The sequence below is a fragment of the Denticeps clupeoides genome, chromosome 4, assembly GCF_900700375.1.
Source record: "Denticeps clupeoides chromosome 4, fDenClu1.1, whole genome shotgun sequence".
NCBI classification, from domain to species: domain Eukaryota; kingdom Metazoa; phylum Chordata; class Actinopteri; order Clupeiformes; family Denticipitidae; genus Denticeps; species Denticeps clupeoides.
Window position 1 is genome coordinate 31563739 of NC_041710.1, and position 22489 is coordinate 31586227.

At 48.0% G+C, this 22489-nt stretch overlaps 1 protein-coding gene across 1 annotated transcript in view; it reads right to left on the bottom strand.

The window, feature by feature from the left end:
* Positions 1-22489, bottom strand: part of cdh2 (cadherin 2, type 1, N-cadherin (neuronal)) — a 48258-nt gene that overhangs the window by 11553 nt on the left and 14216 nt on the right. Inside the window, exons 3-12 of the mRNA XM_028976260.1 lie at positions 11440-11660; positions 6915-7076; positions 6660-6815; positions 6325-6469; positions 6036-6208; positions 4476-4613; positions 3582-3767; positions 3209-3462; positions 2777-2919; positions 1636-1869 (exon numbers count right to left, since the gene is read on the bottom strand). Of these exons, the coding sequence (XP_028832093.1) occupies positions 1636-1869; positions 2777-2919; positions 3209-3462; positions 3582-3767; positions 4476-4613; positions 6036-6208; positions 6325-6469; positions 6660-6815; positions 6915-7076; positions 11440-11660 (1812 nt within the window). The remainder of the gene's footprint in view (positions 1-1635; positions 1870-2776; positions 2920-3208; positions 3463-3581; positions 3768-4475; positions 4614-6035; positions 6209-6324; positions 6470-6659; positions 6816-6914; positions 7077-11439; positions 11661-22489) is intronic.

The window sequence follows — 22489 nt, forward strand, 5'->3', positions numbered from 1 at the left end:
GCGGAGGAAGACACCGTCTACGTCAGTGTTGCCTCAGAGGTTTATGGTTTATGGTGGGAGGGGACTGCTAAAAGTATGTCAGTTCTGATCTAGTCACATTCGAGCCACATGTTAATATCCATGCCTCCATCTCTCCAAGAAAAACCCCACCCAGTGCAATGCAATCTCCTCCCAACAAACACAACACTGAGTGTGCGATCCGTCCATAAGGGTTCCATGGCGTGATGTTGGCACTCTGGACTCAGGAAAGTTCTGAGTTCAAATCACCTCTCTTGTCTTGATCGGACAAGTGATCTTTTAGGGGCAGTGATTAGCAAAGTGGGTAAAGAAGAGGACTCATAGCCGAAGGGTTGTGGGTTCAAATCCCAAATTGTCAAGGTCCCCACACACTGCTCACTGGGTGCCTTTCATGCTCACAAAGGGCCATGGGACACATTTCTTTGTGTGTACTGCATTTTCTAGTAACATTTACGGCACTTCGCAGATGCCCTTATCCAGAGTGACTTATATTAATAAAATTAAAGGGCTAAAAGACAAGGGAAGATTTTTTTTTTAATGACACGTTCTGAAATGACCTTGGGAATGTGAAAGGTACTGTGCAAATGTGACATTATTCACCTTTATGTATGTATTTTTGTGTGCATGATGAATGTGAACTGATCCAAACAGAAAAAGAACGGGTCACCAACAGCCCAGAAAAGAAAAGGGGGGGTGGATAACTAAGCACCTCCATTCCAAACCTTCAGCCATCATGTGAGCCTGCGTGGAATGTGATAATCGGTGACACAAATCTCTTCCAGGGCCCATTACACACCCGACTACAGAACAAATTCCACCCGAACACCTGTCTGCTATCGAACGGTCATCACCATTAACCAACAAAATGTTGCTCATAACGTTCCACCTGAAAACCTCCATCGGCGCTTTTAATCCAAAATACACTGGGGATTTATCCTGGAGCTCAGAAATCCCCTGAATACCTCTCGATAATGCAGCTTAGGGATGAAGCGGTCTGTCCCATAATCCAAACGCCGTTTATCCTATTAAATATTTATTCAATGCCTCTCTGGCGCAGCACACCTAATCACTGACATATAACCAAGAGCACATTACTTCATTTACTTCCCTTCGTAATTAACATAATCAATTAAGCGAGATGTTGACTAAAACCCACTCGTTAATTCTGCTTCTTGCTGCCTGCGAGATGATAAGATGGCTGATGTCCAGATTTTCCTTCAGTAGGCTGTGAGAGCGCAGTGACCAAAATTAAAAATCAATGAACAGAAACATGTTCAGGATCCCATGATCTTTCCAAGATGGCCGCCAATACAAGGTCAGTGTTAAATGTGTTTTAAACGTGTTTCTCCCACAATGCCTTTCTGAACCAGGACTTTTATAAATGTATGATTACTCAGATTTCCACTGTGCCTCCTCTCAGCAGGATGCTGCAAACCAATCTCTACCTGTACGAACACACCAGACAAAGAGCTAGACCATACAGATATGTTCTGTAAAACCTGGTGAGCCTGAATCCGCAGTGGTCAGATGGTGATTGGCTGAATCTCTTCCCTGTTGTACACCGGAGGTCTTTATTCAGGGTTGCTGACGTGGTGTGTGGGTGTGTGGGGGGCATACCGCTCAGGCGAGTGATCGTCCAGTTGCGAGTGACGTCGGGCTGTCTGTCGGGCAGGTCGAAGGCGAAGGGGCCGGCGTTGGGGCTCAGGTCGGGGTCCACCGCTGTGATGTTGATGCCATTGGGTTCTGGCTTCTCACACACCTCTGCCTCGCTGGGAAAGACGTAGGGAGCGTTGTCATTAATGTCCAGCAGGAAGATCTGCAGTGTTCCAGTACCACTTGCTGGAGGGCTGCCTGTAAACACACACACACACACACACCAATCAAAAGTGAGAAAACTTTGCATTATGAAGTCCACATTTCACTGTTAATAAAAGAGGAACAACAGGAACTTGTCAGTGAGGATCCAGGATCTCATTATTCTCCCATCAGCGGTTTATCATGCGACAGGCCAGAGATATTCACAATTCAGACATGCTTGCTGCACACTACACTACCATCACACCACACCCTGGAAACACCTCTGCTTCCGGAACGTTGTGTCAAAACACACACAGACTAAAGCCGATATATAGAGGGTTCTGCTCAACACGATACAGCAGGATTTCAGTCAAAAAGGGGCTTATGTGTGTAAGATGTGTGAGATGTATGTGTGTGTGACTGTGAATGTGTCTAAGTGTTTAGTGTGAATGAATATTGTGTGTGTAGCGGAAACCTAAAGCATCCCCAGTGTGCTGCAGCTGGGTAAGAGGGGTGTGTGTTCTCAACACTTAAGAGGCTTTAACATTCAGCCCACGATGCACAGGGGCTCCAGTCGTCCAACTCATCAAAGCCCGCAAACCTCTTTAGTGGGCTTATTTAAGACAGGGGGCACAGCCCCACACAGGGGCAAATCCTACGGCCTCACACACACTTCCCATATCACACACGTTGCCAAAGACCTCTGAAAAGCCGTGTGTGTGTGTGTGTGTATTTGGGTCGGGGATCGATCAGGTTGTGGGATTTAGAGATTTCTGTGATAATATCCCATCAAATCCTTTGGCAAATGTCCTAATTCATGACAGACTACAGCAGCATGATTCCTGTGAAAACGGCCACAGGAAGAACTGATGTCAGATGCAGGAAGTGAGATGACAGTGTGCCCTGGCTTCACTGGTCAGAGGGGAACTGGGGTCGCCCGTATCAGCCTGGAACTACTCACCGTTATCGGTGGCCAGGAACGTGGCATTGTACATGTTGTTGCTCACGTACGGGGACTCCCTGTCCAAGACCGCCATTGTGGTGACACGGCCATTGCCAGGGTCGATCCTGAGCCATCCGGCCGGGTCGTAGAGTTTGGAGTATCTGTGGAAAGAGTGAAGAAGCCATGATTCATCTCCTTTCCTGGGATTTGGGAGGCAGACATCTAATGTATTTGTATTAATCTTCATGTTATTTAATTTTGGAAGGGATCAATAATTAAAAAGACAGAATCAGTAGGGCCATAAAAATGTCAGATGGAAAAACAGAAATGTAGTTATCTCCACATATAACTCCATATATAGCTGTGCCATACATAATTATTGGAAATTATTTCCAAATTCCTGAGTTGTGGGGCGTCTGAAAGTGAATCCCTGAGCCTCCCCTGTACTACCTGATGCTCTGCTGCATGAAGCGGTCTGGGTCCTGAGCCGTGAAGGTGGTCAGCATGGAGTCTGTCACCATCCCCTCCTCCAGCCGGATGTTCTTGGGGTTGGGGTCAAAGTAGGGGCTCTCGTTCACATCGATGACCTTGATGGAGACGGTGGCGGTGGACTGGCGGGAGCGGTGAATGTTCTGGTCCAGTGGGACCTCATTCGCTGCCACCACAGTCAGCACAAACGTCCTGCTGATCTCGTAATCGATGGGCTGCAGAGGGGGCGGGTGAAGGAGCCGGGAAGATGGTGACACAGTTTAAAAAGTGCAGACTTGGCTTCGAAAGCACATCTGCTTTTTAAAACATGCAGCCACCCGGGCCAGAGTCTCACCTTAACAACCGTCACCAGACCCTCATTAGTCATGGGGTCGGTGGGCACGGAAAAGCGGCCGGTGGGGTCGCCCCCGGTGATTTTGTAGACGGCGTTCCAAGCCGGAGTGTTGGGCTGGTCCTTGTCAGTCACAGTGAGGTTGGCCACGATCACGTTCACCCGGTTCTCCGGCACTTCGCCATAGAACTGCATGAATAAAACATGGGCTGGTGTTAGAACAGGACGTGAGGCTCTAGCAGAGTGAAGTCCAGTTTGTGCTGTGCATGCTGGGCTGTGACGGTAGTGACAGTGGAGGCTTTTGTCTCAGTTTGGTCTCTGCCTTAACAGCCGTGTCTCTCGCCACAAAGTGTCACCCAGTTAATTAACTCTGGTGACAGATGACACACTTCATGTATGACTCGAGTGTTTGTGTGAGAATCATCCTTTCAATTAATAAATGGGTCTTTATTGCAGAAAAAATACTGACAGAACTGGACTGCAAAAATTCCAAACAGAATTTGAATCACCTCATGAACAGCATCCTAGGATAAGTTTGTTTGCTCTTAATCTTTTTTTTTACTTTTGTGTATCAATTCTAACCTTTTGTGTATCAATTCTAACCTTTTATCTACTGCATGACTAGAATGAACCAAGAAAAATTCTGAAAGTGTGTGTCACAGTGAATCGTGTTATCCTGTCATCAGTCTAAGGTCAGCTCATTCCACCCCAGGCCTCGTGGCACTAACTGCATTTATCCAAAAGCGTTTTGAAGGCGCTGTGACGTGACATGCCGGATGTGACAGTTCGGTGAAACTGCACTCCACATGGACAGTCCAGGAAAGACACTTTCCCATAATGCTATGCCTGTCACATAATGAGCACGGGTCACCGGTTTTCATGCTCTGGGGCTCCTACCATGTCGGAGGTGAACTCCGGAGGGTTGTCATTGATGTCGGTGACCCTGATGACAGCGGTGGCAGTGTTGGACAGACCGTACAGCTGTGTCCCCTCCATGTCTGTGGCCTGGATGATCAGGGTGTACTGCGGCACTTTCTGAAGAGGAGATGAAAATGACCGTTGACATAGTGACAGGAAGGGACAGGAGTTTAGCAATAATAATCCATTGCTCAAAAGTTCAGTTACGTTCTTATTACTTCTTTTGTTTTGCTGAACAATAAATAAACAAAACAATTTTGTTAGTATGAACTCACGGCCCCAAAATGATAATGAAGTGAAGCACAACGAAACATCATCCGTGGGGAGCAGTGGGTGCCCGCCACCAAGAAAGGACGGCGCTTTGCTCAGGGGCGCCTTTGCGGCTCGGGATTCGAACCGGCAACCTTCTGATTACGGGTCCGTTTCCTTACACGCTAGGCCACCACTGCCCCCTGACAATTACAATCTCTGTACAAAGACAAACCAAACATTGAGTTAAATTTACGTAGCAATTTGATTCAAAACGGAATTGTGGATGGTGTTACAGCTGAATCGATGTGCCTGCTGCTTAGACAAACTTTCAGCTCCAGCCATGAGAAGAGGAGACCCACCTGTCCCCTTTTCAAACATCCATCTTCATTAAATGTAACAGTCTGCGCTGTTGGTTGAACAGAAAATCTTGAATAATTTACAGCCAGTCCCCCCTGTTTTAAATTGGGTTTCGGAACCCATTCTGAATGAGAATTGGGTTCCTCTGGCTAATATTTGTCTCTCCTGTACATTTTATTCGCAGCATCACGTTTGGCGTGTTCTGCAGTGGTTGTGTAACGGCCAGCCTGTCGCTTCACGATCAGTCCAGTGAATGGCTTGAAGTGCAGCTGATTAAAATCTCTCATTTATCTCACACAGAACCACATGACAGGACCAGCACACAGCACGCACTGGAGAGGGACAGCTGGAGCACCTCGTCGGGGACGGTGGGGCGGCTGTAATAAAGGTCAGCGTGAATGCCCGGCGTCAGGGGACCGGACCAGTGAACCTCATTCGGCTGACCGACACTGCATCAGCCTACCTATCACAGCACGACACTCGCCAGAATAATTACAGACGTAATTCCTGCCTAATTTCCATTGAGGGTGAGGACCGGGAGGAGCAGGCGAAGCAACAGACGCCCTCCCACACATATCACCATCAGAGAGCATGATGGGAAATCCCAGGAAAAAAATGTAAGATCTGGCTGTTATACAATCACAACTTGGTATTAAATATTAACCCACCAAGTTGACTGAACTGGCAAATGGCCACTTCACCATGTTTATAAGGAGCAATAGGGGCTGCTCCCCGGGCGCCTGTCATGGCTGCCCACTGCTCACCAAGGGTGATGGGTTAAAAGTAGAGGACACGTTTCGTTGTGTCACCGTGTGCTGTGCTGCAGTGTTGTACAATGACAATCACTTCGCTTTCACTTTCATACAACATCTCCATCGCTCGCTGTCAGCTGAACCAGCAAGCAGCCAAAGAGTGAAACAGATCACGCACCTCGCGGTCCAGTCCTGCTGCCATGGTGATGATGTTGCCCGTCTTGTTGTTAATGGTGAACATGCTGGGGTTGGGGTTCTCTGGTGTCTGTGACAGGATCTTGTACCTCAGCTGCCCATTCTGAGTTTTGGGGTCGTCCTTGTCTATGGCGGTTACAGTCATCACTGACGTCCCTGTATAACACACACACACACACACACACACACACACACACACAGAGAGGCCATATTTCAGCAGGATGTCTGGTATCTCTGTATTTCCGTATTAAACATGTATAATGTGTGTGTACCTGGCTTCGAGCCCTCTGGTACCGTCCCATTCCACATCTGGTGCACAAATTCCGGCCGGTTGTCATTCATGTCAATGACGTTGATGACAATGTCGATGGGATTCTCAACCTGGTTACCATTCAGATCCACGGCATGGGCCCTGAGCTGTAGCAGAATATGCACACAGTTTAAACACACACACACACACACTGATCTACACAACCAAATAAAAAAACAAAAGAAAAAACATACAGGATTTGGCTACAGCTTGAGGGAGTGGCTGGGGGTCGCTCATTAAACCCCCATCAAACCCCGCAATTTACCTCCCCACTGACCCCATTGCTGAGGAACTCACATGGAAGTTGGGAATGTGTTCTCTGTCCAGCGGCTGACTGACGGACAGCTCCCCGCTAACGGGGTTGATGAAGAAGATTCCGGTGGGCGGCTGGTCGGCTCCTGGCCCGGTGACGCTGTAGCGGAGTGATCGGTGCTTGTCGTGGTCCGAGCGGATCTGCAGCGAATGAGGCCGGGGTGTTAAAATGCGGAGGGAGGCGTGACGAACATAGGAAGCGCGTGTGTTGTGTGTCTGCGCATTTATTTCCGCCCTCACCGTGACCAGCAGCTGGGGGAAGGGTCCGCGCGCGTTCTCTGGGACGTTGATGGGGGGGATGACCCAGTCTCTCTTCACGCGGCTGAGGGCGCTGCCGCTGTCAGCGTGTCGCCGTGGGAACACGATCTCAAGCGGCCCATCGGGTGCAGACGCGCCTGGCAGCTGAGGGAGGGTGGGATCATCAGAATATCAGCAGTTGCATGTCGTCGTGGTAACGAGGTATCTGAGATCATTTACATTTACAGCATTTATCAGATTCCCTTATCAAGACCAACTTACAACCAGTAGTTACAGGGACAGTCCCCCCCCTGGAGACACTCGGGTTTAAGTGTCTTGCTCGGGGACGCAATGGTAGACTTTGTGATCTTCTGGTTCGTAAGCGAGTGTCTCACCCACTAGGCTACTACCACCCTTCTTCATCATATTCTTTCAATTCCATTCATTCGATTATTAGCATTTTTATGATAATCCAGTGTGTGTCAACAAATGGAAAAACTAGAAGACGGTGGTCACTATCGTCACACCACATCCTTTCTGCAGAGCACAGAGAGACGCTCAGATCTGCATTGTCCATGCCCTGCAGTTCTGGCTTTCTTCGCAAACACACACACACACACACACACACACACACAAAATATTGGCTTTGCAGCGGGTGCAATTTTAAAGTAAAGTACGGGGAGATGTGAGTCCAGCACTAAACTCTCAGAACTGCTTGCGCGTCTCTACGCGGGTGGCTGCGGCAGGGAAGTCAGAGTAACCTTGAGAAGGAAACGGGATTTCACGGGCGCAGCGGCAGAGGACGCCTCAGCCTCTCCAAGCACCGCGCACCGTTAATTACCGCCGCCGATTACCTTAAAACGGTAATTGTATTCCAAAACTCGGAAGAGGAAAGTTCAGAGAGCAAACATAAAATTAATTACAGCTATAACACCCCCATATCGCCATCTTCCCACGCCCCTCCTTCAGGATCTTGGGAGTTGTTGGAGCGCATCTACTAATCACGTTTGAAATCCGATTATCCGTTCTCCGCGCGTCTGAAAGGCGCCGAGGCGGACTGGCCCGATAGCGGAGGGCCATGCCTCCCAAATATCTATTACCCAATTAAAACGGAGGAGCTGGAGTGTGGCAATTATTCGCAGCCTACGTCTGGAATGATGAATGATGCCATCGTTTGGCTCCGCTCAGCAAACATCCATTTACCGAGGAGAACAGCCGTCGTGACAAGCGGGAGAGCTGGGTGTTCTCCTCTCTGGGCGGGGCATGTGTGTGTGTGTGTGTGTGACATGCTGTACCACTTTCACAAATGTGAACATAGTTCCCTGAGGCATGGGTTCCAAACAACGTTTTTATCCTCCTATAATCGTAGTGGAGTTCCTACAAGTAAGATTCAAAAGAAAACCTAAATCATCACATAAAAGACACTGTCAATATGTTTCATTTATAAAGTAATGATAATTAATTGCTTCTTTGCAATTTAATATAGTATTTATATGACAATGAGAGATTTTGCATGGATTTTGCAAAGAGTTTGGAGAGGTTCTAATTGATCTGCGAAGAACGTGTCTCTGTTTTGCTCCTTGTTCCGTGCTGTGGAGTGGGTCGTCTTCGGAGGGCATTACTGCTGTACAGTAGAGGCTGGGTGGAATATGAGGTCATGCAGACATTAATGAAAAAATCGTTAGTAGCTGCTGATTTAAACAGTCCCTTGGGGTACCGGCGCTCGTTGAACTAATAAAGAATCTAATCAGTGATGTGATTAGTGAGAACTACTTGATTTATGACAAGCCCTGCACTGAGACCGCGCTTATTAATGTCGACTTTACGCTCAAAACGTCAAGGGGATTCCAGTAATTGCCCTATAATGTCATACATGCAGTCTGCCTCTGGTCACAATGATGGAGCTTTGTGTCTCAGTTGAGAAGTGAGGTGGGACAGACCTCACAAACGCGTCCTACGCAGCGCGGAGGCGAACCAATCAAACATTGTGGCTGTTCACACTATGGATGCCCTGTAATCTTCTTCAGTGCAAGCACTTTATTAGAAACGCCTACCTAACATAACTCTCTAGGTCCCACTTGAGAACGGTCCCACACAGTCACCACTTCTTCTCACTGGTGAATGGATTCATGGGTGACAGTCGTAAATAGCAGGAGAACCTAATAAACTGGCCAGTGTAGCTGTTAAAGTAGCTACAGTAATCATCCGATAAAATGACATTTACATTTGTGGCATTTATCAGACGCGGTAATCCAGAGGGACTTACAATCAGTAGTTACAGGCACAGTCCCCCTGGAGACACTCAGGGTTAAGTGTCTTGCTGCGGGACATATTGACGGTAAGTGGGGACTGAACCTGCGACTTCTGCTCTTCTAGTTTATAGGCGAGTGTCTTGCCCGCGAGGCTACTACCAGCCTATTACAGATGCTATATGTACTGTTGCATTCAAAGCGTCCCCGTCCTGCTGCTCTCAGTCCTTCTGCTTCCCTTCCCTGCTGGGACATGTCCACTCGTGTGCCTCCTGGCCCAGCATACGGCATTCATTTTACTTAGATTTTTAATCATTAGGTTTAATAGCTTCTAATACATTATTATTAAGTCGCACCAAGGTGCCACTGAGTAAAGCAGCGTCCCCACACACTGCTTCCACGGGTGCTCATAGCTCACCAAGGTGCTGGTTAAAAGCAGAGGACACATTTCATTGTGTCACCGTGTGGTGTGCTTCACAATGCCAATCACTTCGCTTTGAATTATAGGATGAGGGTGTTTTTCTGATGGTGTGTCATACATTTCAGAATGAAGAGAACAGACTTATGAGTTATGATCTGTTCTGTGTCAAAAATTTCTCCCTGCATTTTATCATCATGTCCAGTGATGATATGATCAGTCATTTTGCACGTTTCTCGCAGCCCGGAAGGAAGGATCCCCGTCAGCAGTTCTTCTGTTCTGGATTTTATTCTCCATTACACAGCAGCAGGGAGAATCACAGTTAGTGACTAATGGACGAATAAAAATTAAACTGAATTGAACTAAATATTAGTTTAGCATTTCCCCCCACCAGTCTCCATGATTGCACTAAGTAAGTGTGCTACCAAAGCCCCGTCTACCGCTCGTGGGTGGCCGCGTGTTCCTCCTCAGACAAATGAGAGGCGTGACTAATGATATCATTAAAATCACATACCTGCAGGAGACACCATGCTAAACGAGCTGCACGGCCTAACGACGCTGTTTACTGCAGCGCCATGAATTACGCCCAATAAGGTTTATCTTTAAATAGGCCGATATGCGCCTCTGAACAGGGACGGGGTCCGGACTGCCTGTTCTCAGCCCAGCACAACACCGCTTCGTGGCTGCGGAGGACATTTATATTCAGATCGAGGCATGAGATGGACGATGAAACACACTTGGACATAATATTCTGCTTCGTTTCTACGAAGAGTACTTCTCGTAGGGGACGTTCGTTTTTAATGAGCCTATTTATAGAGGACAGTTGTTTCCATGCAAATGGACTGCTTTTACTTAATTCGTTATCTGACAGTGATAGCCCCAAAATGTCTGTTGAAATTGATACCATCTTCTCAGTAATTCCCATCAATCGAACCCACAGCATTGTGAAATACGGTGAACAATGGGCCCACGTGGAGGGGGTGGGAACTGGAGACGCAGGTTGCGCTTCAGGCCGCGCCAACGCCTCCGGCACGCTCGACGTGTGAAAATGTATTTATAATCAAGTGCAAAGTGCTGCTGAGTGCTCCGCCAGCCACTCCGCCTGATGAGCGGCGAACGATGCTCCACCCAGCCTTCCCGAGTCCCGGAGACAGATGCTGCGCGTCCATTAAATCACCGCGGCGCTGGCTGCGGAGTGCGAGGCCGCATCGCCGCGGCGCGGGGAGCTTTTACGGGGGGCCATTCTGCATCTGCCGCGTTGAGTACATGTTTGTGCGCCACGTAAATCGACACATTACGCTTTAATCCACCACCACGCAGCACCTGCTCACGTTTACGGGAAGATGTCAGAAGGGATCAGATGGAGTGAGGAGGTGAGGTGGGTTCCGGCCACATACACTCTGTATCGTACTGTAATCTCGTACTGTGATATTGTGTAATAATAATAATAAATGTATCAGATGGTAACATGAATATCGTCAAAACTTCTGTATGGTGACACAAGCTTATTATATTGCATATGAATGTTGAAGGTTTTTTTTTTTTTTTTTATTAACATTAGCATTATCAAATTTCAAATCAACCCCCCTGAGGGGAGAAAGAAGAAGTGTCACCTTGTAGAGAGTTTTAATCCAATTTTGCTCACATTGCTCCTAGTACATTATGTCCCTGATCCAGACTACATATCAGAGATGAAGAGTCTTTCCAGAATGAATCTTCTAGCAACAAGTTAACAGAAAGCAGGCATGTCTGCTGACTCTTTAGTTAGGTTTACGTCATCAGGAGTAACAACAAAGATTGCAGCGGTGGAAGATGGAGGAATAAATAGATTTGAATCATCGTATCTTCATTTGAGACGTACCTGTGCACTTCGGCCTTTAGGGGGCGTCAGTCGGACTTCTGTTTGCCACCGCTCCTTGGTGGTCTCGTCCTGTGCCGTGATCACCACGGGCGAGGGCAGGGCGGTGGTTGGGTTGAAGCTGTGGAGCGCATGGACCACCCCATCCATCTCCACCCGAAAGTCGGCGGGCTTGCTGCACTGGAAACGCACCTGGACCCCTCTGTCGCAGTCAATAAACTTCACTGGAGGACAGAAAGGAAGAGGAATTTTATTCGGCTGAATGTGTGTGTGTTCGTTGGACAGATAGGGAACATGCTCTTTCTTCACAATCATCTCAGATGCTGTGCGGAGCAGCTGGCAAAGACTCAGTCTCATGAATAATGGATTCTGGGCTGCACCCCAGAGGTACTGCTTTAAAGTGCTACACCTTGGAGAGAAACAGAGACAGAAGGAAGAAACGAGGAAGACTAGCTGCCCTGAAGGACAATGGCTGACTCGCACAAAAGGGACACCAGATATAAGACTACAGGAGGAAATTGTACAGGGGATCGACAAACAGGACCAGGCTTCTGAACACACACACACACACACACACACACAGAGCCAACATGAGTGTATCCGTCTCTTTGTGGAGTCCAAATGACCTTCCATAGATACTAGAACATGAGGTGTCGCTAACAGCATGCAAACGTAATTTAAAAATGATGTTCTGTTTGTTTAGGGATCTACATTTTACGTTTAGGGATCTAGATTTAAGGCAAAGTTTAGTTACACATTTGCAGATATTAAAGGACCGTTCTATTCATCTGGCTGATAAAACCCAACTTTAACTGCGTGTGAAACCGGATCTTGACGGCTTTGTCCGGTTGCTTTTATTCTCTCTCTCTCTCTCACTCACACACACACACACACACACACAGACGTCAACTTTCTGCTAGAAAACTGAAAAAAAAAAAAAAAAAAAAACGAAGCACGATCAATTGGGCGAATGGAAAAAAGGATTCTGGTACGAAATTGGATGGTAAAGGGAGTGTGGCTGTATATTTGCCAGCGCGCTCTGACAACACGGCAGCGCTCCCCTCAGGGGCGGTCAAGCGCCGCGCCTTTTCTTCGGGAGAGAGGCACAAGTCACAATCGATGAGTGCAGCGCGCCCGTCTCTAAACAAGCGGTGGGGGAGAAAAAAAAAACAAAAACTGGCCATTGAAATGGAAAGTGTTCTCCGAGCGATGAATCGAAACGCAATTTCAGTTTCCTTTATCATACTGCAGAAAGGGGGAAAAGGAATAAAAATATCGGCCCGCTAACGGCCCCTGATGGTTCCCTATTAACCCGGTCTCGTGTTCCGAATAATGACAAAGAATGAGCGAGATCTCTTCACAACGCAAAAACGGCCGTTCCACCTGGAGAATCGAGAATTCATCCGCGCACGCGTGAATGCAAAGTGAACAGCGGGTTCTTCGGCATGACCTCTTCTTCGTTACGAAGAACCATGGAAGCCTCAGAGTAGGACCAACGTTCGCAGCTCTAGGATCGGACTGCTTTGTTGTAAAAGCATGCAATGCATCAGGAAACTTGGCAATAAGACTGCTCTCCTATCGGGTTCTGCAGGCAGAACATAACCGCTGTGACCTGTGGACCTTCCCCAGTTTGTTAGCTTCTCAGCCGGAACTCTGAACCAGCCTTATACTTACACTGTACATTCGCTGAACGTATTTCTTTACGTTCTCACACCTTCCACTCTGGACCACGTATTCTGTGTTTAATGACATTTTTCACACACACAGACACACAATCCTAGCGTAATGAGCTGCTTCCTATAAAAGCGCCCTCCGACCCTGAGTGCTGGGGCATCGGTGAAGTGCGAGGAGAAACACACAGAGGTGCCAGCCTCTCCCTGCCCACTTCCTGCTCCTTCACACCCTCAACAGCTGCTGCTGGAATTAGGTGTTGACCTGGGAACTTTCCTCCTGGAAACCTTCAGCCGAAGAGCCCTTCCAGCAAGTGCATTTCCAACCTTCTCAACTTTGAAATGGAGGACGAATAACGAATCATGAGAACAGATTTCAATAGGAGCAGCAGGAGGCGGATGTGAAAACCGATTTATTACATCTTCAGTTGTGCGGTGTTCTAGGTTTGCACTGGATTCTGTTTTTTGGAAGTAAAAATGTCAAAAGCCCCGTGTGAGAGTCCCAGCAAGCCACACAAATTCCAGCACAAACGAACAGGGCATCCAACATGTGTGTTCATAAATCCAACATTCCCACACAACAAAAGCCCATGAGGTGAACCCCATCATTCACAGTGTCTGTCTTCTGTGCTAATGAAGCCACGCCCTGACCGGCCAGTCGTCATGGAGATAAAGCCCTCTTTGGTGAGGGCAGAAATGTCGATGCAGCAGGGGGGCTGGGATGATGTGAAGAGGGGGATGGGGGCAGAAATACCCAGTCAGCAGATTGAGAGGGGCTCTAATGCTCCTCACCAGCCCCAAATTACCACCGACTGAACGGGTCCATTCACCACTGCCACATTCAAACCCAGAACCCCCAACCCCCACCCAAAACCCACTCACTGAACCTCCATTGTCTGGTCCATCATGAACACACAGTGTCAGAGAGACAGACAGAGACAGGAAAAAAAGAGTGACGGAGAACTGCACACCCATCCGTTTTAATCCTTTCTGTGTGGATCTTCAAGCTTGATCTGAACACAACTCTGGAGAAGTGCAATGTGTGTAAAAACACACGTCACTATTTATGCCACCTCCATTTGCATGTCATCGAGGTGAGAGAGCAGACAAGGGCTCCAAAAAGGCAAAGCAGCCGAGGCGGGTCACATGACCACCTGGCCTCAAGCCTGTTTGTCTGGCTGAGATGAAGTCATCTGCCCCCAAGAGAAACACACTCGTGAATTTCTCCAGCCATTAGATCACTGGTTTGTGCATCCACCTGGAGTCTGGGTGCACTGGTGCCCACTATCCCACCACCGTTGCTTGCTGTGCAGGAAACTGCTCAATTGAGCCAATGAGAGCAGTCAGAGTCACTGTCACAACCACAACACCGTAACAACAAACTGGCATCTTCAAAACACTGTAGCGGCGCACTTTCACTACCACAACACTGTAACAACAAACTGGCACCACCACAACATTGTAACAATAAACTAGCATCTTCACTAAACCATAACAAAAAACTGGCACTACCACAACACCGTAACACCACACTGGCACCACCACAACACCCTAAAAACAAACTGGAATCTTCCCAATACCGGCACCACAACAACACCATAACAACAAACTGGCATCTTCAACGTAACACCAAACTGGCACCACCACAACACTGTACCATCGCATTGGCACCACCACAACACCATAACACCACACTAGCACCACAACACTGTAGATTAACTTGTAACTTTCTTATTGTCGAACTTGTGTACAGAATCTACAACTGAGTGAATAAAAAGGTTGTATTCATAGTTGAGGGTCCTAGTGAACCAGAATTGATCTCTTCATCGATGGTAACTTGAAAGCACCTTTGTAAGTCGCTCTGGATAAGGGCATCTGCCAAATGCCATAAATGTAAATGTAACAACAAACTGGCACCACCACAACACCGTAACAACAAACTGGAACCACCACAAAACCGTAAGACTGCACTAGCACCACCACAACACCATAAGTGAATGTGAAGTGATTGTCACACGTGATACACTGCAGCACAGAACACAGTGAAATGTGTCCTCTGCATTTAACCCTGCATCACCCTGAGTGAGCAGTGGGCAGCCATGACAGGCGCCCGGGGAGCAGTGTGTGGGGACGGTGCTTTGCTCAGTGGCACCTCAGTGGCACCTTGGCAGATCGGGATTCGAACCAGCAACCTTCTGATTACGGGGCCGCTTCCTTAACCACTAGGCCACCACTGCACTAGCACCACCACAACATCGTAACAACAAACTGGCACCACCACAACACCGTAAAAAAAAAAAAAAACTGGCCCCTTTACAACACTGTAACACCGCACTGGCACCACCACAACAGTGCACAATCAGCATTGTGATCAGGCACCTTAGTCAGGAGTGTGCAGTGCCCTGATAGGTGGGGTGTTAGCCCATCCAGTCCCACAGCACGTTAGATTATAGTAGCGGGAATTTATCCGTGGCTCTGGCCGAAGTGCCTTCCAGGTAGTGGCTTGGAACGCAGGGGTGTGGTTTTCAACGTGAGATGACTTTTACTCCATCAGAGGTGGATTATTGCTGCCTGACAGTGCAGCCCTAATACCCCGATCACAGAAGCCCAGATAAAATTAACATCTGTCTTCCTGCACCACATTGTGCCGTTGGCCGGATTACAGCGTCGCTCCATCACGAGTGGAGAGCAGCACGCTGACAGCGCTGCACTACACACACCATCGTTATCAACCGAGAGCTGCTGGGTGTAGCAGATGATGGCAGGCTGATACGCAGCTTTAAAAGACCAATTGTGCCAAGTCACTTCAGTGTGACCCACTTCCAGAAATTGTTTGCACACCTTATTCCCAATCTTTACAGAAGTAAAGTACCATACATACCATACACCATACCACGCACCATACAGTACAACCATGATCTGTTGGTTGTCGTTATATACTAATGACACTAGTATACAGAACAAAACAGGAATGAGACTGTATTTTAGCACATACAGCCATTTTGTTCTTCTTCTGCAAAATCACTGGACATTTCTCACTACTCACATTCTCATGAATTAGTGATAGATCACTATCATGCAATGTGTTCATTTTCTTCAGACCAAGTAATGTTCTACCTTTAGTCAAATGCAGCCATATTTAAAATCGGCTTTAATCAAGGATGAACCGGGTGGTGACTTGCGGGGACGTATCCATTTCAAAAAAGTATCGGGTAGAAATAGCATTGGATACAAGACCTGACATCAGCTGCACTTCGATTGATTCATTAAAATGACGTGTTCCAATAAAAGTAGGCACTTTCCGCTCAAATTGTTTGTGAAATATGAAGAACTGAATGAAAATGGACCCGAGGGCAAACTGTATAACGCGTCGAATTGTTTAGGGCAGCGGTTGCTGTTGTCGCTGCTTGTCGCTGACGTCGGTAAGAACGCCACCGTCTCAGGAGTCTGGACTTTATAGCTCCCAGGAGCAGGAGTGTTTACTACATGTTCTCTGTATGGAGAGACAACCGTTCAGTAAAAAAGCCCGGACCAGTGCAACCAATGCTCATCTGCAGCTTTGAAAACCGCACAGTCACTGAGGAACACAGAGAACTGCGGTTCTACTGACCTACTTTACTGGCCACACACATCCACAAACAAACAGACCGACACTCCAACATGGGAGCTGCAGGGATACCAGGGCACTTAACCCGGCTCTTTCATATCAACGTAACATGGTGCCCATCCACCAGTTTCACGAGGAACATCCAGGAGGCATAAATCTGGACTCTGGATCAGGATGACATCCACGCACGCAGCTAAAAGGTTCCTCTCCTTTAATCGCACTCTGGTCTGGCGGGGATTTAATGGCTGTCAGAGCTCAACTTCGCCCTGCCAGAGGCACAGACGGAGAAAAAGGTGGGGTGGGTGGGGGATTGTTGCCATGGTGCACGGTGCTTTAGAACCCGGTAGAACCCGATTCCAGCTTTGCAGATGTTTCAAGTACCTGCTTTGTCTTCCTCTTTCCTCCATAAACAGCTCTTCTTCAGAATATGATTTCTTCACACGCCTCCTTACGCTCGGATTCTTTAGTGCAGTTGTACGTGCGGCTCGGCTTGGCCTTGTAAGAAGAACGCCCCCCTCCTCCCCACAGTGCTGCTGAAATATAGACCAATAAAGCCGACCAGCACATTCATTTAGGCACCGACATTCCGCCCTGAATCGCCTATTATCTCCGAGGCATTCCGGCTCTGTGGAGGAGCCGCAGCAGCCTTGAATTACAGTTGATGGAGAAAAGATGAATGTGAAGTGTCTGCGGCGTGGAATAATACTGATTCCGCAGATAAAACTGCACTGGGACCTTTCAACTTCCAGCCCTGCACCTAGACACTTGTTCCCCTACGCATGAGGACCAAATTATTGCCACCACTGTAAAACTCCAGCGAAGGACGCCGATCACAGCGCCGTTAGAACCGTGATGCGGGGAGGGGAAAAAAAGCAGCACTGCCACAATCCTTGGAATTGCTGAGTTTCATGGGAGTAAAAAAAAAAAAATCTAATTAACACACACAGAGAAAGAAAGAAGAATGTGAACGTGTGAGGCAGAGTTGAAAAATCTCACCTCAGCTGCCACGCCTCCTTGCAGAAAAAGACACAAACATGAGGATTTTACGCAAATTTACACACGCGTATAAAAAAAACCACCACCGGCCTTGTTGAAAAAAATGTTCAATTAAATATGTTTGAATTGCTTATTGACTCCTAATCAATAGGCTGCAGCTCTGACGGCCAGTGTCCTGTACACAAGACATAAATTACCATACATTACGGTCCCGCCCATTTATACAGCACCATATACATATACAGTCAACAGCAGCTCCCAACTTTCAAGTAACCTGTTTTTTTTTTTTTTTATCCAAAACTATTGATACATTTTTCAGTATTGTAATTTCAATCCCTTCTGGACCCTATCCCCCCAGAATCTTGCAAATTTTAATTTACTTTCACTTTACACATTTGCACACCTTTACCCTATCTGTTACATATATTTTATGGTAAAAACATAAGAGTGTAATATTTGGTTATGTTTGCAATATTTGCATATTAGTTCACTGTATACTTGCAATATTTGCAATACTACCGTCTGTGTATGAGTGTGTATGTGACAAATAAAATTTGAATTTGATGATTTCGCGTTGTTGCAGCACATTTGAGTTAAACTGGAATATAACAGCAAGTAACCAAAGCCACTTAATTCGATTTTGACCATTTTTATTGACTTCTATTGCTTGTAGGAAGTTATAACTGTGCCGGCAGCGGTTGGGATTTGGAGAGTAACCCTGAGTCCCTAAACACCGGCAGCATTTCGGAAATAACAAAAGAGCTGCGAGCCTCCCTTCACGCCGCCGCCTCGCTTGACCCGCTGCTCCGCGGCCGTCCTCGCGGCCAAATGAGCCTCGGCTCGGCACCCGTCCCCTCTGATTCCAGCAGCCATGCGGTTAACCGCTGCACCGACTTTCATATTCACCTCCGAAAAAAAGCCACAAAGGCTCCTCTGCGCCGGGAAATGGCCGCTTTTCAACGTAACAGTTTGCGCTCAGCTTTTATCACATGAATAGAGGCTGCAATGACGGCCATTAACACAGAAAGGCTCCACGTTTTCCATAAGAAAGGGAGGGCTGAGCGACTGTGTGTGTGTGTGAGTGTGTGTGAGTGTGTGGGGACCATTTAAGTCTATTTTAATGAGTCCTTCAATAAGCAGCCAAAATAGAATCTAATTGTAAATGGCCGGGATTACGCCCCCTCCCTGGGACATTAAGTGCCTCTGCCAGGCAGGTAGTCCGTTACCGCATCCTTACTGATGCAGAGAGTCCGCCCCCCCTTTGCCGAGATGGAACATGGTGGCAGCGCTGCTGCTGAGAGGAAGGAGGACGAGGATTTCCCAGCGGCTCGAACACGCCGGCGGATCACCAGACCCCCGCGAGAAGAGATAAAGAAATAACGAATTTGTTCCGTTTCGGAACATCCTCGTGTCACTTCATCTGCATTTGACTCCAAATGATAAGACTGTAACTTCTCAAGTACACCATGCTTAACTTGTATAGTTGTAACTATTAATTACAACTATTAATGAAGGAGAACTAATTAATAAACTAGTGCGCTTTTAAAAAGCGAATGTCTTGAATGTGTCTGAATGCATATCTGTTGACGGTCGAACGCGTATCGGTGAAATCTAGAGACTTTTCCACAGTAAACATCAGGCAGTGGGATGCCAGTTACCAGACTGGAGCGAATCTCATACCTGGTCTTTAAAACAGACACACACACAATACAACCCCACTAAACACACATATACACACACTTCCCAAACACAGTTTACAATTTACACACAACATAGCCAGATGAAAGGAGCGCACACAGGAAGTGACACACGTCCACTTCCCCCAGCACTCAGAACAGAGCACATTTCACCCATGCTGTGACCTCCTAATGAGAACGTGCAGCACAATTTAATGCAATCCGTAACACACACACACACACACAGTTTAATCTCCAGGTTCCCCATGCAGTAGCAGAATGCTGGTTATATTCCAATTACATGCACTAGTTCTCCCTGTGTGGCAGTGTGGGGCGGAGATACACACTAGACCACTGGCTACATTGCAGAGCTGAATGCACTTCTGCTTAGATGAACACGCACAAACACACACACACACACACACACAGATGAAGCCCTGCGTTCAACTCTTTCATTGAGTGTCTCCAGTGCAGAGTTCAGCCTGTTACAGACTAAATCCAGGGTGAAGTATGTCCCCACAATTATGAGAGAGTGTGTGTGTTTGTGTGTGTGTAGATTTTCTTATTACAGACAGCAAATATCATAAATCTTCACAGGAAATTGAAGAATTGAAGATTAAAAAAAATCCCCCACACACACACCCAAATGGGAGCATTAAAGCATTTCTCTGCAGGATTTCATTCATCAAGCACCACCCACCCGGCTCCGCACCTCCACCCAGACCACCTGACTGGACCAGGGGAAGGTCTGCTCGCCAAACGGAGAAAAAAAAAAAACGCCCACACAGATGTGTGAAGTGCTGAGTCGCGTATTTATTTTAGACTGGAAAACATTCCTCACGCCAATGGGTATGAAAACGGGCGGGGCAGAAGGTAGGGCTCGGAGCAACCACCAATGACGGCGGAGCGTGCTACGGAGGGGGCAGACGTGTGGAATTCTGCAACGCCATTTATCCAAAATTCATAACTAAAACAGCCCATCCTTCAAAGGGTTTACTCCACCCATCAATAAACACACACACACACACACACACACGGACGCAGTGTCTAAATGAGCTTTCCATCATAACCGTCTTAATACAATATGCTGTATGCAGTGCGGTGAATTTATGTATTCAGAATTTACAATCAGACAGATTATCTCTGCAATAATTACGGGCCGGGCAGAATGCACAGCGAATCGATTGTGCCAACGTCCGTAATGAATTCCCAGAGCCGGAGAAGAAAACTCGTATTCAAATGAGCTGTGATTCTGTAGGAACTTAAGAATGAAAAAGCTGAGCTTGCACGGCACTTTTACCACAGTGCGCTCTGGGTGCGAAGATACGTAACATGAACTGAAATATACCTGCAGACCCGGAACGCATATCGGAACGCGGCCCCCAGATCAGGGGCCGGAGGTTAAGGCGTGCCGGAGCCGTTCCGGTGACGTTCCCACTGAGACGGGCAGCTGGTTTTGGGACGCATGGCTGATCCCTGAGACGGGCACATACTAAGCGGGAGAAATGTCCGTAGGAACACGGCAGGGATTTCCGGAGCCGCTTCTGCTGTCGCCATACGTTTCAGCGGTAAACGCCGACGTAAACGCCCGCAGGCGGATTTGAGCCGAGAGGATGAATGCGGCCACGGGGATGAACATGGCTGCAGGACTGGAAGGCCCGGCTCATTCCAGCTGAGAGCGCCGAGCATCTGGGCTTTATTACGGCACAATGCAGGCCAGATTAGGGACAGAGGCCGGCGGCGCGGGGTGGGGTTGCGGGGGACCAACTCCAAACACATCTGTCCCCGGTTTGTACCCAGATTCCCCACGAAAACCACAAGCTCCACCACGTACAAATCGTCCACGTCCGTCTGGGATAATGTTGTTTTTCCAGACGGGGCGCGGGAACACTGCGGAAGCCGCGCCGGAGAACAACGGCAAGCTGACCTGAAATGAAATGATCGTCTAAATACAGAAAGCGGGAAACGTGAGCCGCTGGACCTTGCGGCTGAAGTGGCCCCGCGGGGACGGCTCTCCCCTGATGGACTTCCGTCTGGAAGTGGGAGGAGCGTTTCTGCGTCCGAGCTCGCTTCCCCGCTCCCAGCGTCAGACTTCCGCAGGTTGGGAACACGCCCATAAGCTCAATTTAGCGTCATTAAACATGATAATTGTTCAGCAATTAGGACATGCTTTTAGACCAGAGCTGGCGGAGCATTAGCCAGCTGTTAAATGGGCTTTAACGGTGCAGTAGTGCACACACACACACACACACACACACACACTCCACCAGAACTGAAAAACAGACAGAGAGACACAGAGAGGAAAAAAAGAAAAGCGAATGAGTGACAAAAAAAACTAAACTGCAGCATCACTGTCATTTTAGACTCATTTTAAAGATGCTGAGGTGTGTGTGTGTGTGTGTGTGTGTGTGTGTGCATGTTCCAGTCCTTCTTTCTGAAAAGCTCACACACCATGAGTGATTAAATATCTAGCCGTGTGGAAGCAGCAGACAAATCCACTGCCCTTATTCTATCATCCAACCACTGCAGCCCACCCCCAACACACACACACACACACACACACACCAATCAGCATATGCTGTGCAGTGAACCAGGTCCTATGAGACACAAACATATTGCGGGTGCGGAGTGTCATAAAGCTGCAGCGTGCCGCGGCCTGTGAAGCGTTTCCTAAGCGCCGCGTCTCCGGCCGGCTCCTCCGGTGAGAGGCTGGAACAGGAAGTGGCTGCGGAGCGCCGGCCCCGGTGGCAGCAGGCCGATAGTTACGGCTCTGTGGCTGAAAATAGCAGCAAAGCCTCTCTGAGAAGAGTGGGAGCGGTACCGGGACGGAAGAGGAAGGGTGTCGCAGGAATAGGAAAGGATGTTTTCCGACGCAGTGGTGGCCTAGCGGTTAAGGAAGCGGCCCCGTAATCAGAAGGTTGCCGGTTCGAATCCTGATCCGTCAAGGTGCCATTGAGCAAAGCACCGTCCCCACACACTGCTCCCCAGGCATCTGTTATGGCTGCCCACTGCTCACCAAGGGTGATGGTTTAAAAGCAGGGGACACATTTCGCTGTGTGCACCGTGTGCTGTGCTGCTGTGTATCACAATGACAATCACTTCAC